Source organism: Manacus vitellinus, unplaced genomic scaffold, assembly GCF_001715985.3.
Source record: "Manacus vitellinus isolate BGI_N305 unplaced genomic scaffold, ASM171598v3 scaffold_4_pilon, whole genome shotgun sequence".
In the NCBI taxonomy this organism is placed as follows: Eukaryota; Metazoa; Chordata; class Aves; order Passeriformes; family Pipridae; genus Manacus; species Manacus vitellinus.
Genome location: NW_021940604.1, coordinates 26398611 through 26413712, shown reverse-complemented (window position 1 = coordinate 26413712; position 15102 = coordinate 26398611). Strand labels below are relative to the sequence as shown.

General features: G+C 36.6%; 1 protein-coding gene across 1 annotated transcript in view; it reads right to left on the bottom strand.

The window, feature by feature from the left end:
- ASCC3 (activating signal cointegrator 1 complex subunit 3) overlaps positions 1–15102 on the bottom strand; it is a 264177-nt gene that overhangs the window by 240642 nt on the left and 8433 nt on the right. The window contains exons 2-4 of the mRNA XM_018078048.3: positions 5916–6059; positions 5050–5200; positions 737–1320 (exon numbers count right to left, since the gene is read on the bottom strand). Coding sequence (XP_017933537.1) covers positions 737–1320; positions 5050–5200; positions 5916–6005 — 825 coding nt within the window. The 5' untranslated portion in view covers positions 6006–6059. The remainder of the gene's footprint in view (positions 1–736; positions 1321–5049; positions 5201–5915; positions 6060–15102) is intronic.

The following is a 15102-nucleotide window of genomic DNA, read 5'->3' as shown; positions in this document are numbered from 1 at the left end:
GGGGAGGAAAGCAGGGCAAGTTAGGAAGAATAAAGTAAACCTAACAGAGAAGTGCACAGGAAAAAAAATTTAGCAAATTGCAGGAATTCTTTCCCAACCCCGTTCAAAACAAGTTCTCTCTTGCCTAGATTATCTTATGCACACACCTGGAAAACCTCTTCCCCAGCCTTTAATCATGCTTTTCCCCCCTTCTGCTACTACACTTATCCTACAACTCCAGTAACTGTTCCCTCTCCCTCAAGCTTTCTCTGCCATTCTTGTAAGAAACCCAGCCATCCTCTTTCCTTATTCAAAGAAACAGATGTGATATGACAAAATTTTAAAGTAGCACCACCTGCACAGCCTTCCAGCTGCAGGCTCTGAAAACTGGAGATGAAACCTGCCCAAGGAAGCTACTTCAGTTTGCTTTTGCAAGTTCTTGACACTTTTATAGGCAGCCTAAACTGGTTTCTGCTTAAAAAGAAAGTAGCAAGAAGCTGAGCAAATGGCCACCAAAAAAAAAAGTTATAGCCTGTCCATTACAGGGGAAAAGGACACTATTTACATAAAACTCATGCTGCATCCATCTTTTGCCTGGTAAATCATGATGTTGACATGTGATTTCTCTCAAGATAAATTAAAAAAAAAAAAGCAGAGACAATACTTGGATAAAGTATATAGACATCGACTAATGTGAAATAATTGTATTTTTCTGTAGTATTCAAATATACACAGTCTGGTTCATACGCTACTGTACCTCATTTTGCAGTTCATCGCCACTTTTGGTAGAAGCAAGGATCTCATACAATGTACAGCAGAGGTCTTCTGTTGTTGGCCCTCCAGGGTTACCCCCTTGAAATTCCTTCAGGTACTTTCCAACTTCACACCATAAAAAAGAATCATCTACTTTTTCCAAAGACTTGAGATCAGATTTCTCAGCACAGTAATTCTGTAAGTGATTCAGCTGGTTATTCAGAAATTTGTTATAATCTAAGCTTATATTTTTCTGTGCATCAGCCTCACCATTCACAGGCAGCTCTTCAGAGTGATCCAAATCATGCATATCAAATGAAAACACTATATTTTTACCAAAGAACACTCTGTTATCACCATTTTGCTCTTCAGTCATCTGTATGAGGCCTGTAAGCTGTTCTTCAGAGAAGTGAGAAGCAATCCGAGATGTGGCATCACAAGCTGCAGTAGCAGATGATGATGGAAATGGCCCAAACATCTCCTTGATCACCTTTGTCTCATCATGGCCAACACATTCTTTCCCGTGAAATGTCTTAAAAAGAAAAACAGCTCCACTTTCAATTGCTTCTTGTCCATTTTCAGCTCCAACTGTTAACAAAACCAAATGTAACTTTATACACTTCATACTAATGAAGTACACTACTAAAGTACTACTAATACATACTACTTTCATTACCTATAGCAGAACTGTATTCAATTTCTTGCTGCAAGTCTCATCAACAGAGATATCAAAAGAAGACCATAACAAGTAACAATTGTTGCAAGGTACGGAACTATAAGAGGTATATGATAATAAAGCATCTGTCTTCATTATCTTTCTACATACTAAAAATTCATATTCAGAATTACCAATGCTTTCTTATTTTTCCAAGCTAGAGAAAAAAACTTGCCAGAGGTCTTAAACTCACAACAGTATATTTATGAGCTCTTTAATGATAACAAATTTCCTCTTTGTCTCACTATTTATACACTGCCTAGTCTGAATATTCATAACACACTAAATATACAGAACTCAGCCGGGAATTACTGAATTCTTGCAGTAATTCCCAGTAGAATTACTACAAATTATGTGTTATTTAGAAAAATTGGTCAAAATAATTAAAGCAAATAAATACATTAATTTAGATTTCTATCTACAAAATGTCATATTATGCCAATAAACAATACATTATTAGATAAAAACATGAATTTACTTCTTACACAAATATTCACAAAGGTATTCAAGGAAAACATAAGCAAAACCTCCATATGATGAACTAAAATGTCACTACCAAACAAAATTTTAAGTCATCAAGCATAAACTAAACAAAAACAGCCAGCATACTGGGTATTTTATTTGTTTTATATGACAGCAACATGCAGAATTTATTTACCTGTGACTTGATTCAACTTAGGGTAGATTTAACCCCAGGAAAAGCAAGGGGTTTCTTCCCCACAATGTAACAGAAAGGAGGAAAAAAATCCAGTATAAGCAGATGGAGAAAGGCTGCATAACTAGAAACATAACATATAAATGGAGATGCCTAAAAATTCATTATTTAGCTTGAATTTCCCTGTGGTGCACTTCCATAAGCTGAAAAGTTCATGGAGAGGACTGGAGGTGATATTTACAAGATAATTAGATACCTATATATGGAAGATACATAACATATATAAATATATCTCAAAGGAAAAAGGTGGTTCAGCCCCTCCCTTTTAGCATTAGCTATACAGGAATCACAGAAAAAAAAACCTCACATCTGAAAACTTGTAGTCCTAGGTTTGGCTGCATGAAGCTCACTCTTATACTCCTAACATAAAAATACATATTATTGTTTAAAGTCACTTGTGTTGGAACAGAAGTTCAGATGATTACTAAACTAAAAGAGCAATTGAAGGCTTTGAGAAAAAGCTCTCAGATTTACTATGTGCTAATTCTTCTTTATTATCAACATCTCCTATTTGTAGAAACATCTCTTGAGAAAATACTACCCCTCCCATCTCAATAAAATGAGCCAGACAAGATGGCAAAAGATGGAGTACTAGAAGCTACTCTTTTTGTTTTTATGCCAATCAGATCATTTCATTAAGCAAAATTTACCCCATAAAGTGAATCAATAATACAGTATCTGTTGCCTAGGCTGAGATTTAATTTCCTTGAAATTAAAGTAAAAATTTCTCTTTCCCTACTATACATTTCTGATGATGGTGGTTGGAACATTACTATCAGTTCAGTTTGTGCTTCAATCACTGCAATCTATTCTGATTTGTGTCTGCATAACATTATACGTGTTTATTCAGAAGCGTCAAGGCTGATGGTTTCTTTCTAACTTGTTCTAACTAAATAATCATGCATCTGTTTTCATTTGTTTTGTCTTCTCTACTTCATCAAACAAAAATTTACCACTATTACTTTCAAGTCTTTCAATTTGCTTTACCTACCCACCACACTGGCTAGGCCTGCTATTAAAAGTTGAGGGAGGCAGATGGAAATTAAAAAGTTTTTGCAGTCATCTTTGGCAAAAGTTAAAATTTAAAAAAAAAATAATTGAATATAAAATCACACAACTAATACATGTTTCTGTCACTAATACAGAAAACACAAATTTGTCAATTTATTTTCATTGATAACATTTGCAGCAAAGAATGGCAAACACTTATTTTGTTTATAACTTTTTTTACATCACTGGATTTTTTTTTCCTACTTGCTATACTACATATGGTCTTACTTTTTTACATTGCAAACTTTATAATCACATGTTTGCCAGTGAACATTTTAGTCTAGCACCTCTTATGATTAAACTGTACATAGCAGACATTTAAAACAGCTTTCTCAATCAATACGTATCTATTATCAGTACAGACTGCAACTTTTCCTATTAACTTTAGGTACTGATGGTTGGTGCAAACTCAATCCCCATCTTGCATGACTTTCCCTCAAATCTTGTGTGTTCCAAGTGCCAGCTGAAATCTGTACCCTGAAGCAGAGGTACTTGGCTTGGGGTAAAGAGGTGGCCCTTCCCAGAAAGACAGAAAGGCCCTTCCCTGTCGCAGAAAGACAGGCAGCCAGATGCTTAAATTCCAGCCCGAAGAAGCTAAAAGTCTACTAATAGCATTAGCTCTACTACTTGTATTAGAAAAAAGAGGATTAAAGAAAAAAAAAGGACCCAATTTGTAAAAACAACAGAGGTATGTCACTAAAATGGAAGAATGAACCACAAAGCAAAATTCAGAACACGTGTATCACCAGAGAAGTTTAAAACATTTTTGTTAGTGATTTGAGAAATATTCAAAATTATACTTCTGATGGCTCATTAAAGCAATATCCACTATAACCATGAATAGCTTTAACAGACATATTCTGCAACTGTACAGCAAAATAGATGACTACATGTTGAACATGAATAACTTGTCTAGTCTTTTTTGAAAGTCTGTATTTAGATATTTGTTTCTTTCACAATTTACTAGGTATTTCAAAAAAACCTGTCAAGAAATAGACATGTAAGTGTGCCAGGTTAACATCTGTATTGTAATAAAAAACTGCTCTATAATTCCAAAACCAGGCAAATATATTTATATATATATTAATTCTCTCAGTCTTTTCACTTAGAGTTCTATTCAAGATATTTGAAACAGAATCAGAAAAGGGGAAAATATACCTATGAGATTGAAATGAAAAATTCTTAAAATATGTGACAGCAAGAGCTTGAGCTATGCGCTCAGTTTAAGACTGATGAAGTTAAATTCTGCCAAAAGCAAAAGCTGAATTAGGTTTAGTTTTTCCAATCAGAACTATGTGTTCACACTTCCACTTTCTTTGCCATAATATATTTCAGTTTTAAAAGTTTAATTCCAGATGATTGAAATTTATTATTTATTTCTCTCCTCAACACCAAATACTTAAAAAGCAGAAAATATTTCTTATATTTTTATCCAGCTATGCAGCAGACCAATTTTTCATTATACCAATTACATGGAACTAAAGCAAACAACATCAAGATTGTTCTTTTCTCAGAGTATTGTCATTTCGAAAGAATCTGTTGTTTCTGCTTAGTAACTGTCGATCACAAACCATACCACACACCACAATACAATGCTGTCAAAAAACCATGAATATCCACAATGGAATCATATCTTAAAATAAGACAGAAGACCAAATTACCCATGTGCATATTAGATTAACTGGAGTTTCAAAGATATTTCAGGGTAAAAACTGGTGTTGAGGTAGAACTAAAATTGTACCCATATGCAAAGTATGCAGGCAGAAAGCAGCTTGAACTCGCCCCCATTCTGAAAGAAAACAGTGTATTCTTAGACTACTAGATAATGAAAACATACCTATTTGTTTTGCAGCTTGTAATATAGTTTTTAAATCACCATTTACAGTTTGGTGTTCTTTTTTGTCCAAATTGTCGTCAATGAACTTTATTATCTTCTTCCAAGTAAGATCAGACTTCAGCAACTGTGCCTGTAGTTTTGACCTTTTAGTCTGAAAATGCAAAATATTTGAGCTTTTTTATTTATTTCAAATTACTATATCAAGGTTCCTTTAAAATTAGACACCAGGTAAAAACACCTCCTTCCAATTGCATTCAGTCAGTACATAGCAATGATTGCAAGCAGTTTTCCTGCTACCTGTTCTAGATTCTTTCCTGAGTGTAACGAAGAAGGATATGCAAATGCACACACACTCTCTCACTACTTGACTCTTCCAAAGCAAAATTCTCTATAAAGCCAAACTCTTGCAACTTCAAGAGATTTAGAGTTCCCAAGATTCCAAACTCATTTCACATTACAGGTTCCCACGAGGCATCTGCTGTTTTAATGCATTACTTCATGGGAAACTAAAAAAGTACCTAAATTCAATGAACTTAATATTAAAAAGGAAATGTTTGGCTTCTCAGCTCTACATGAGCTCAGAGCTAAAAGCACACCAGCCCTACCCAGTGTCCTGAAAGATGAATTAACAGGGCTGTACCAACACAGCCAAGCAACCCTATCCATATGACACATCATGATTTTAAGGGCCTAGTATAAATCACAAAGCTACAGTAAATTTGACTTTGAGTGAGGACACAATGAAGGAACACACAGGAACACACTCTGCCCAGTTTTGCTTGCCCACTCTTATGAAATAGAAATGCAAATGAAGAAAGCAAACAATTCTTACTATAATTATGTTTTGTAAGAGAAAAAAGTTTTACCACTAAGTCAGCTAATTCTTCACTGTAATCCTCATGTTTAGTGACATTTGAAAAGGAGCGTAAAGCGCCTGTAAGACGAGGCAAGGCCATCTGTTACTCATTCAGTGATCCATAGGATGAGAAATCAAATCCCAGTTCAAGCACCTAGATGAGAACAAACAAATAACATGGCTTTATTAATGCTATAAAAATACAAATTCACATCACAAACTTCAAAGACCTTTTCAAGCAAGCAGAACTTGGCTGGAACTTCAATTAAACCAGTTAAAAAAATCTCAAAATGCTAATAATCAGGATTCAATAGAAGGGAGGCAAAAGGCACAGAGCACAGGCAAGACATGGTAACAGGCAGAGGTCACTCAGGAGGTGGTTATTCTCTCTCCTCCCTGAGTAAAAGTTACCAGCGATGAGGCAAAGTGGAAATTATTCCTTTAGCACCACTAACACGAGTATTATAGAGAAATCTATGTAACTGAACCTTTGCTCCCAATAGCAGTAAGAGATTACAACCTACAGGAAGACTTCCTCTGAGCCAGCCCACGCTGGGAGCTTTCAGGTCATTAACAGCCTCCAGTGCTAATGCAGAGAAAGGCATCCTTCTTGACAAGTGCTTAGCCATTTTTAACCAGCAAAACAGGGCAAGAAAATTATGATAGGAAAAAAATATTATCATAGCACAACATTGAACTATTGTAAGAGATAAAGAGAATAAAAGGGCTATCAGAAAACTGAAAAAAGTATGCCTAGAGATGTTTTAATCTCACCACTGGAACGCACACACACACTTAGAGCAGGGTTCTCTTCAGGACTACAGTCTATTTCGGCACAGTTTTATTTCCTCTGTGAAACAGACTCATATCTATACACCAAAACACAGCTGTTACCCATCTCAAATTGTACTTGTTCCAAGCCTTTTACTGAAATGATTCTCAAAGTTATTTAATTTCAGAAGGTGCCCACAGCTGAATTGTTTAATGAACCCTAACGCACAGCTACAGTTTCTGATGGTAGCAGATAAGATACAGATTTAGATTATTTTTAAAACAATTAATGCTTTCATTACAAACCTAATGATCTGCATGATTCTTACCATGCCTGAAGACCAACAGCCATCCAGAATTTAAGGAATTTAAAACAGAGTTAGTAAAATTACTTCCCCCTCCAACAGAACTCTCTCCTTTCATCCAACTACCCTTAAAGTTTTTCTTCACTTAATGACTGCATTTGTATTTTAGCCATCAGCTTTGCAATACAGCACAAAAGCAAATCCAGATGCAGCGTTCCAGTCACAAACAGAGAAATGTCACTGACTTGTCAGGTCCGCTTGTTTTCCCACCTTGCATTAAGATGCTTTTTGAAAAAAAGCTACCACAACAGTTGATATCTTGAAGACAAATGTTATAACAATGAAGTTACAAAATGTGGAAACATAAAATCTTTAACTGTGAAGGGGACAGAGAGGGTATGTTCAAGCCTAGAAGCAGACAGAGCCAAACAACACTGCAGCTTTTGAAATGTTCAGTGGATATACGACACATAACTCATACCAGCATTGCTCCTAGTGAAAACAGGCCATGAACATTACAGCCACCATTACAGAAGGGAAGTAATGTATCCAAGCTTTGAGGGAATCTAACCTGACCATTTTTGTTTGAACCCAACAAAAAAGGTACAACAGTCTCATACGGTTCCAATGACAGAATTGCCATTAGCTATTAAAGATCACCCCATTTTGCCTACTTATTTTATACTTGCACTCAAATACTTTTTCTGTAGCATTATGGTCCTTTATAAAAACATATAACAACATAATTGTAATATTATTAACTTAACTGCCCTTTCTGAAATAACACGCACAGTAATTTACGAAAGTTTGAAGCCACTTATGAAAAGGTCACTTTTCACAGACACCTGTAGGAGATTTTAAAGCATTTTCAGCAGAGTCATTTGTTAGGAAACTGAATTTTAAAGAACTGTTTCTTTCTTCTTTGTTCATCAAGTTATTAATACTTCCTGAAATAGAAAACCTGGAACTCCACAGGACAAGTAAGGGCACACCCTCCTGACCACAGGCATAGCCAAGGAGCCAAATACAGCCCTGAAGCCCTACAGTTGATCTCTAACTAGTAAATGGTGCTCCACACTTGCCTATGTGCATTCAGAACTTGCTGGTCCCTGAGGGGGTTGGTTTAGCAGAGCAGTCACCCAAGGCTTCTGCATCTCATTTATAGGCAAACTTCACACATACCCTTCACTTCTGGTCCATGACACCCACTCTCAGCAGAACATCACAAGCAAACAAAAACATCTAGCAAACAGAAAGCAGGGGACAGAATCACAGAATATGCCGAGTTGGAAGGGACCCACAAGGATCAACAAGTCCAGCTCCTGGCCCTGCACAGGACAGGTGCAATTACTCCACTAACATAAAACACAAGGTAAAGTTTATGAACTTGGGCTATTATTCTGCAACATATTAGAGCCAGGTCAAAAAGTACCAATCTCTTCACTCTTGTGACCAGTGATGGGACTCCAGGAATAAGCATGAAGGTGAGTTGGGGGAGGTTTAGATTGGATATCAGAAAAAAGTTCTTCATCCAAAGGTGGTCAGGCACTGGAACAGGCTCCCCAGGAAAGCGGTCATAGCACCAAGCCTGACAGAGTTCAAGAAGCATTGGATGACACTCTCAGGCACATGCTGTGACTCTTGAGGTGTTCTGCCCAGGGCCAGGACCTGGACTTGATAATTGTGATGGGTCCCTTCCAACACAGCATATTCTCTCATTCTGTGATAAAAATTATGTGGTCCTATGAGATGTAGTATAAACTTACATTTGTTTAAAAAAAAGTATGTTACCTGCCTTCACATAAAGCCTGCTGATGCAGATACCTGCCTGCATCAACTGCCTTTAGAGTGGATCGGATACTGCTTGTCTTTCTGCAGACACTATAAGTGTTAACTAATTCCTTCAGATTTGAGAGAAATATATCTGTTTGCCCACAGCTCTGAAATATCTGTACTACCAAATGATCCTGCTAAGATCTGCTGGTTTGGGAACAAGGACCTAAATGGAGTGGCAATTAAATCCTATTTATCATGGCCCACATACAGAAGACAAATTTTTGCCATTATTCTGCTCATTACCCCTGAAGAAAAGTGTTAAGACAGGTACCATCTTAAGTCATGCTTGTAGAAGGACAACTGGAATGGGAATTCAACCTACAGATCAGTCCAACTTTACATTGTAAAATTGTATCTTCTCCTCCCCCACACCCAATCAAGTAAGGACACTTTGGGGCCCATTCTGCTAATGATTCCTAGAACTCGCACATTTCCTGCCTCTTTTAAAAAACTCTTAACTTTCCACCAAGCCTCTGTTTGCAAAGCACAAAGAGCAGTATCTACCCACCTAAAGCTCTGTGAAGATGAGAGGCAGTAGCTTTTAAAGCCTATTTTACTTCTTTTAAAAGAAAGTGTGATTTTAAGTTCAAACTTTTTATTAGAGAAAGTAAAACATAAACATAGATTATACTGAGAGTTCAGGTAAGAAACCATTCAAAGTTTATTGTTTTAAAGTAAACATGAATCATAATCTCAGCAGGTTTTTATTCATTAAAGTGAAACATAAAAAAAGCCATGCTAGCAATATCACAAAGGTAACAAACTGCCAGAGAAGTTTTCCACTTCATATTTTCACCAATTACGTAAGTTTTCCTCCAGTTCCTGGCCTTCCTATATTTTTAATATAAGCAAATAACATAACCATCTTTCTCCACTGAAATGTTACAGAGATTGTGGTCAAACAAACATCCTTTTGAAATTTACTTAATCTTATGCTCTCTAACAAATCAAGCAAACTGCCCAGTGGAGCTAAGAGAAGGTGACTGCTAAGATATGGTACTTTATTGTTCAAGAGGAACAGAAATCTTTCTTTACTTAAAATTATGGAATAACATAGCATTAACAGAATCACAGGTAAAATCTGCAGTTCCATTACCAGCTTCTGTAGTCTCTAATATTTGACTTGTTAAATGTCCCTTAAAACCTTACAGCAGTCATTTTGTTTAAACTGCTTAAGGAATATAAAGCCACGTTACCAGGTTTTGCCTATATTGCCTATAATTCTTTAAACTATTAACAAGTTTCTTACTGTCTATGTAAACTTCTCATTTATAAAACCTGAAGAAGTTATTACTAATAACTAATCTAATCAAAGAACGTCATAAAGAAAAAGAGGCTTTAGACATTGGCAATGAATAGCAGTTTGCTATTGATCACAAAGTATTTGAATCAAACAGCATTTTCATTTTCACTTGAGGAAGTGGAAACATTTCAAATGAAAAGGAAACTAAAAAGTCAAAAGATATGACAGCCACATGGCTATACAAAAAGTAAAGGGACAATACAGTAACTTTTTATATTTTAAATATATATAAATCAAACACAAAAGCAGCGAGACCATAGGGACAGAATAAGACATTTTAAATATATCCACACAAAGAATATTTTATTTCTTTACACTGTTACACAAGAGGAATAAAAATAAATCCCAAAATATCAAATTTTAGTGACATGAACACATTTTAGAATGGCTACAATTAGCTTTAGCAGTTTCATTAATACAAAGATAAACTTTATATGTCATTTACAAATGAGATTCAATAGTTATAAACACTCCCCACGTTCTATTTGGTGTGTACCCTTTCTACATTGTACACACCAAAGAAAAAATACTTTAAAGAAAACATTTTAATGAAAAAAATAAACGCATTAGATTAAAAGCTATTTTACACCAATGAGAACATTTGTATCAGATTCACTTAAATCTTTTATCCAAGCATGTTTGATGTAAACAGTACAAATACAGCATCTAGCATCACTGTTGACAGCTAGGGATAACAGTGGTTTAATAATGTTTGGGACATTAATCATGAACAGCAGGCCAAAGCAAGATACTACAACAACAGTATTTTCCAGCCTCGTATTTTGCACCTTTACAAGCAGTGCTATATGATGTAGTAACAATTTTATGATTTCAGACATTTCAAAGGCCCAGACATCACACTGGTACTCTCTCACGTTGTCTGGGTCAAATATTGCTGATCTCCAGTCAAGACCGGGTCAATCTTTGAAAGGGTGATGGCAAGATTAAGGAATATGTACTCAGGAAGAAACGGTGTCTTCCTGACACACAACATTCATCTTAGCGAATACAAGACTTCAAACAAATGCTTCAGCATAACAAGGAGGCATAACAGTGCCTCTGTGTGCCATCATTCACATAACAGACAATTTCAGGATTTTAATTACCTAAGCCACTAAACAAAAACCAAAACAAAACAACAAACAAAACAACAACAACAAAAAACACCCTAGGGAAAAAAAAAGGAATCACAAGCCACACATTCAATAGAGTATTAACCCTTTTCACATTCTGTCACAATCTTAGCCACGCACATGTGATTAAACACCAGCTGCCTAACGCTGTTCCTGCTTGCATCAGCTGGAGAGGCATTTCTTCTAATTATGCCCAATAGTGTTTTGGTGTGATGCCAAACACATGGCTTGGCCCAATAAAGTGTTCATTTTAGATGTGCTTTGAGATTGTTACTAAGGATGGCTGTTGTTTCTTAAAAAAGAAAAAAAAATTTTTAAAAAAATACTTTTTTCAGAATAACTCATCTTCCTTTTCCAAGAATGTAAGATGCAGTCTAACTGTTAGACTGAAAAATGTCTGCATTTTTATGCCTTAATGTTTTAATTCCCTGCAGCAAGAGACAAACTGCATCCCAAGCAAAAGGAACTTAAAGATTTGCCTTCCATATGGAGACGTACCATAAGTGAATCTCTAACTTCAACATATGTAATACGTATGTTCATTTAAACACTAGGCAGAAGCCATAAATACAGGATGGGGGGGTGTCATTTGTTTGGTTTTTGCTTTAAGCTTAATAGAGGGCCCTCTGTGCCTCTCTGTTTCACACCGTGTCGTCAACAGAGGTTGAAAACAACCCCAGAGGGTTCATCTTACTCTGTTTCAGAAAGGTTTGTCACTACAGGAAAAGTAAGAGGTGTGTGGCAGGTAAATAGGACCGTACATCTCCAAAGGAAGTAAAGGGAGGATGAAAAAGAATGGATAAGCAAGAGAAAGAAAAAAACGTTGAGTTAATAACAGCTAAGTAGCACGTTGCACCTCACTGAGGATGGCTCAGAGGATGTGGGATGCATTTCAGCAAACATAGCTGCTGTAATAATACATGCATAACACATAATGGCATAACTGCTGTGATAAAAGCACACTAGAGCACCTGTTCAGATGGTAGTGAAAAAGTCTCTGTAACACACTCCTATCCTTTTATAGAGCACATAAAAGGATAAAGCCCCCAACGTTAATTACTGGCCACAGAGATGGCATTGCCAAGTTCTTTGCAACTCAGTTTCAGAATGTAAAAGGATTCCTTATAATTGTTGCTAAAGATTCACAATAAAATTTTAATGGAATGAACAACTTCAGATTACTGTAAAGGTACCACTGGGTGACTACCCTTCCTATGAGTAAAGACTAAGAGAACTGGGATTGTTTGGCCTGGAAAAGAGAAGACACCTGGGTGACCTAATTACGGCCTTCCAGTTCTTAAAGGAAGACTACAAGAAAGATGGGACATTTACAGGGGCACGTAATGATAGGACAATGGGTATTGGCTTTGAACTGAAAGAGCGTTGGTTTGCATTGGATATTAAGAAGAAATTCTTTACTTTGAGGTACTGGAACAGGTTGCCCAGAGAAGTAGTGGATACTGCATCCCTGGAAGTGCTCAAGTCCAGGTCGGATGGGACTCTGAGCAACCTGATCTAGTGGGAAATGTCTCTGCCCATGGCAGGGAGAGACATTAGTACTAGATGATCTTTAAGGCCCCTTCCAATCCAAACTTCTGTGACTTCCACTCAGTTTGGTATCATCATCATGGTACAGTTGATCCCACCATCCAGATCACTTATGAAGACATTAAGGAGAGTTGGGCCCAACAGTGATCCCTGGGGATTGATACCAGCTCTTCCTTCAGTGATGGCAGATTTGTGCTTGCATCTACCTTGAGTTTTTTTCCCAAGGCCTGGGGCTCAACAGTGCTGGTGAAGACAAAGGTAAAAGTGTTGAGAGCCTCTGTCTTTTCAGCATTGTTGGTGACTAATTCACCTCTCCTGTTAGACAGCAGGATATTTTCCTTCTGTTTCTGCTTGTTTTTTACATACCTGAAGAACCATTTCTTGTAGTTTTTGACATCTATGGCCAGTTTCAACTGCATCTCTGTGTGCACTGGTGATATGCTTGTAGTTGTCAACAGGTACTCGTCTGCTTTTCCATCTCTGGTACACATCTTTCGGTTTTGAGCAGACTCACAATATTACCACCAACTTAACTGTACTTGCACATTTGATTACCGAGCCAAAGACCACAAAAGATCTGAAAGTGGCCACAAGAAAATTTACTGAAACAAGCTTTCCTATTCTAGCGCTGCTTCTAAACCATGCCACGGTCTGTTTGGTCATCCATCCTCTCACCTTGTCCCAGGAGAAGGTGCATTAGCCCTTTCAGAACTTCAGAAGGTGGACTCCCTAACACTTCAATCTAAAAGTGAAATCGATCTGTGTGTGTGAACTGACCTTAAGTTACATAAAAGGAGAGAATGGATGTGTCTATGTGTCAAAATCCTTCAGCAATCTAAGAAAAGCCATAACCAGAAAAAAATTATACTGAAAAACATTCTTGCAAAGATACAGTTATTGGTACTATACAAGAAGTATTTAAGTGTAACTTGATTGTGCAAGAGGTAAAAATCATCCCAGTACAGCTCTTCGAGAAAGATTTCTTAAATAGTATCTATACAAACCCATGTGAGCACCTTTATGCAACTAAGGCAGATGAATGCGAGGAATTGTCAAGCAGAGCATCAGTTTCAGCATGCACTCAGGTACATCTCTCATGGATAACATACAGCTATGCCCGGACATAGAAAATTATGGCATACAGTGAAAATCCAAATGTCTTTTTGAATTTGCTAGAAATCCCATAAGCAGAAGAGATGATGACTCAGACTACTAATAGTGAAGTTAAAGTTAATAAACCGGACCTCTATTTCAGCAGGGCAACAATATTACTTGATTTATTTTTAGGAACTTTTTTTATAAGAAAGATATAAGAAAGTCACTTTTGGATAATATAACATATTATCAACTAAAATATCAACGCATATAATAGAAGCTCACTGTTGGGATACTAAAGGTAGAGAGAGCAAGCAAAGTTTACTGAATAATTAGCTATCCAAAGACAAGATAAATTATGTGTGGCTTATTAGTTGGGTGTACAACTAAGATTAGGTTCTGCTTTTTATTTTGAGAAATGTTTATGTTTGGTACACAGAAGAAAACAAAGTACAAAAGACTCTTCAAGGGAAATGGGACTAAAAGAAGGAAAGCAATTCTGCTATACCTTCTAGCTTCTTCAGAAGCATAAAATTAGTAAGACCAAAAGGAGAGATTTATTTAACAGATGCATACCTCAAAAAGCAAAACAGCAAACCGTGGATTCAACTACTACAATTCAAATATCTAAGTAATACTGTTCATGGTAGGTACATCTTAATCATAATTTAGTCAGTTCTGCTTTGGAAATCTTCACAGAAGGAAATAACCAAATACATTATTTTATATTTCATATCAAGCTTTCTCCTTTCCAATGCCCCCTCCCATCTCCACTTTTACAGCACTAAAATATTCAGTCCTAAAACTACACTTTGAATTAGTCTGGAGCATATGACCAAATCAAACTGAGGGCTGAAGAACAGGTTTTTTTGGCACTGCTTCTTGCAAAAACAACATTCATTTGTGCCTGATGGAGGGAACTATTCCTGAAAGCTCAGCACTAACACCTGCCCTTGAACCTTAGGAGGAAGTGAAGAGGAAAGTTTCTAGTCCTGGTCCCTGAAGTATAATTGGAGATACAAACCCCTACACATACTCCAAAGTTTGTCTACTTTGTCTAGACTAATCTTAAAAGTAATAAGCTTAAGGCTGCTTAGGTCAGGTCTAGGGCCAAGCTCCTAAACAAATGGGAACAAGACTGGAAAGCAGAAACAAAGTCTTCAGATCCATTAGAGAATAAATCTGACAAATTATTTATTAGAAGGT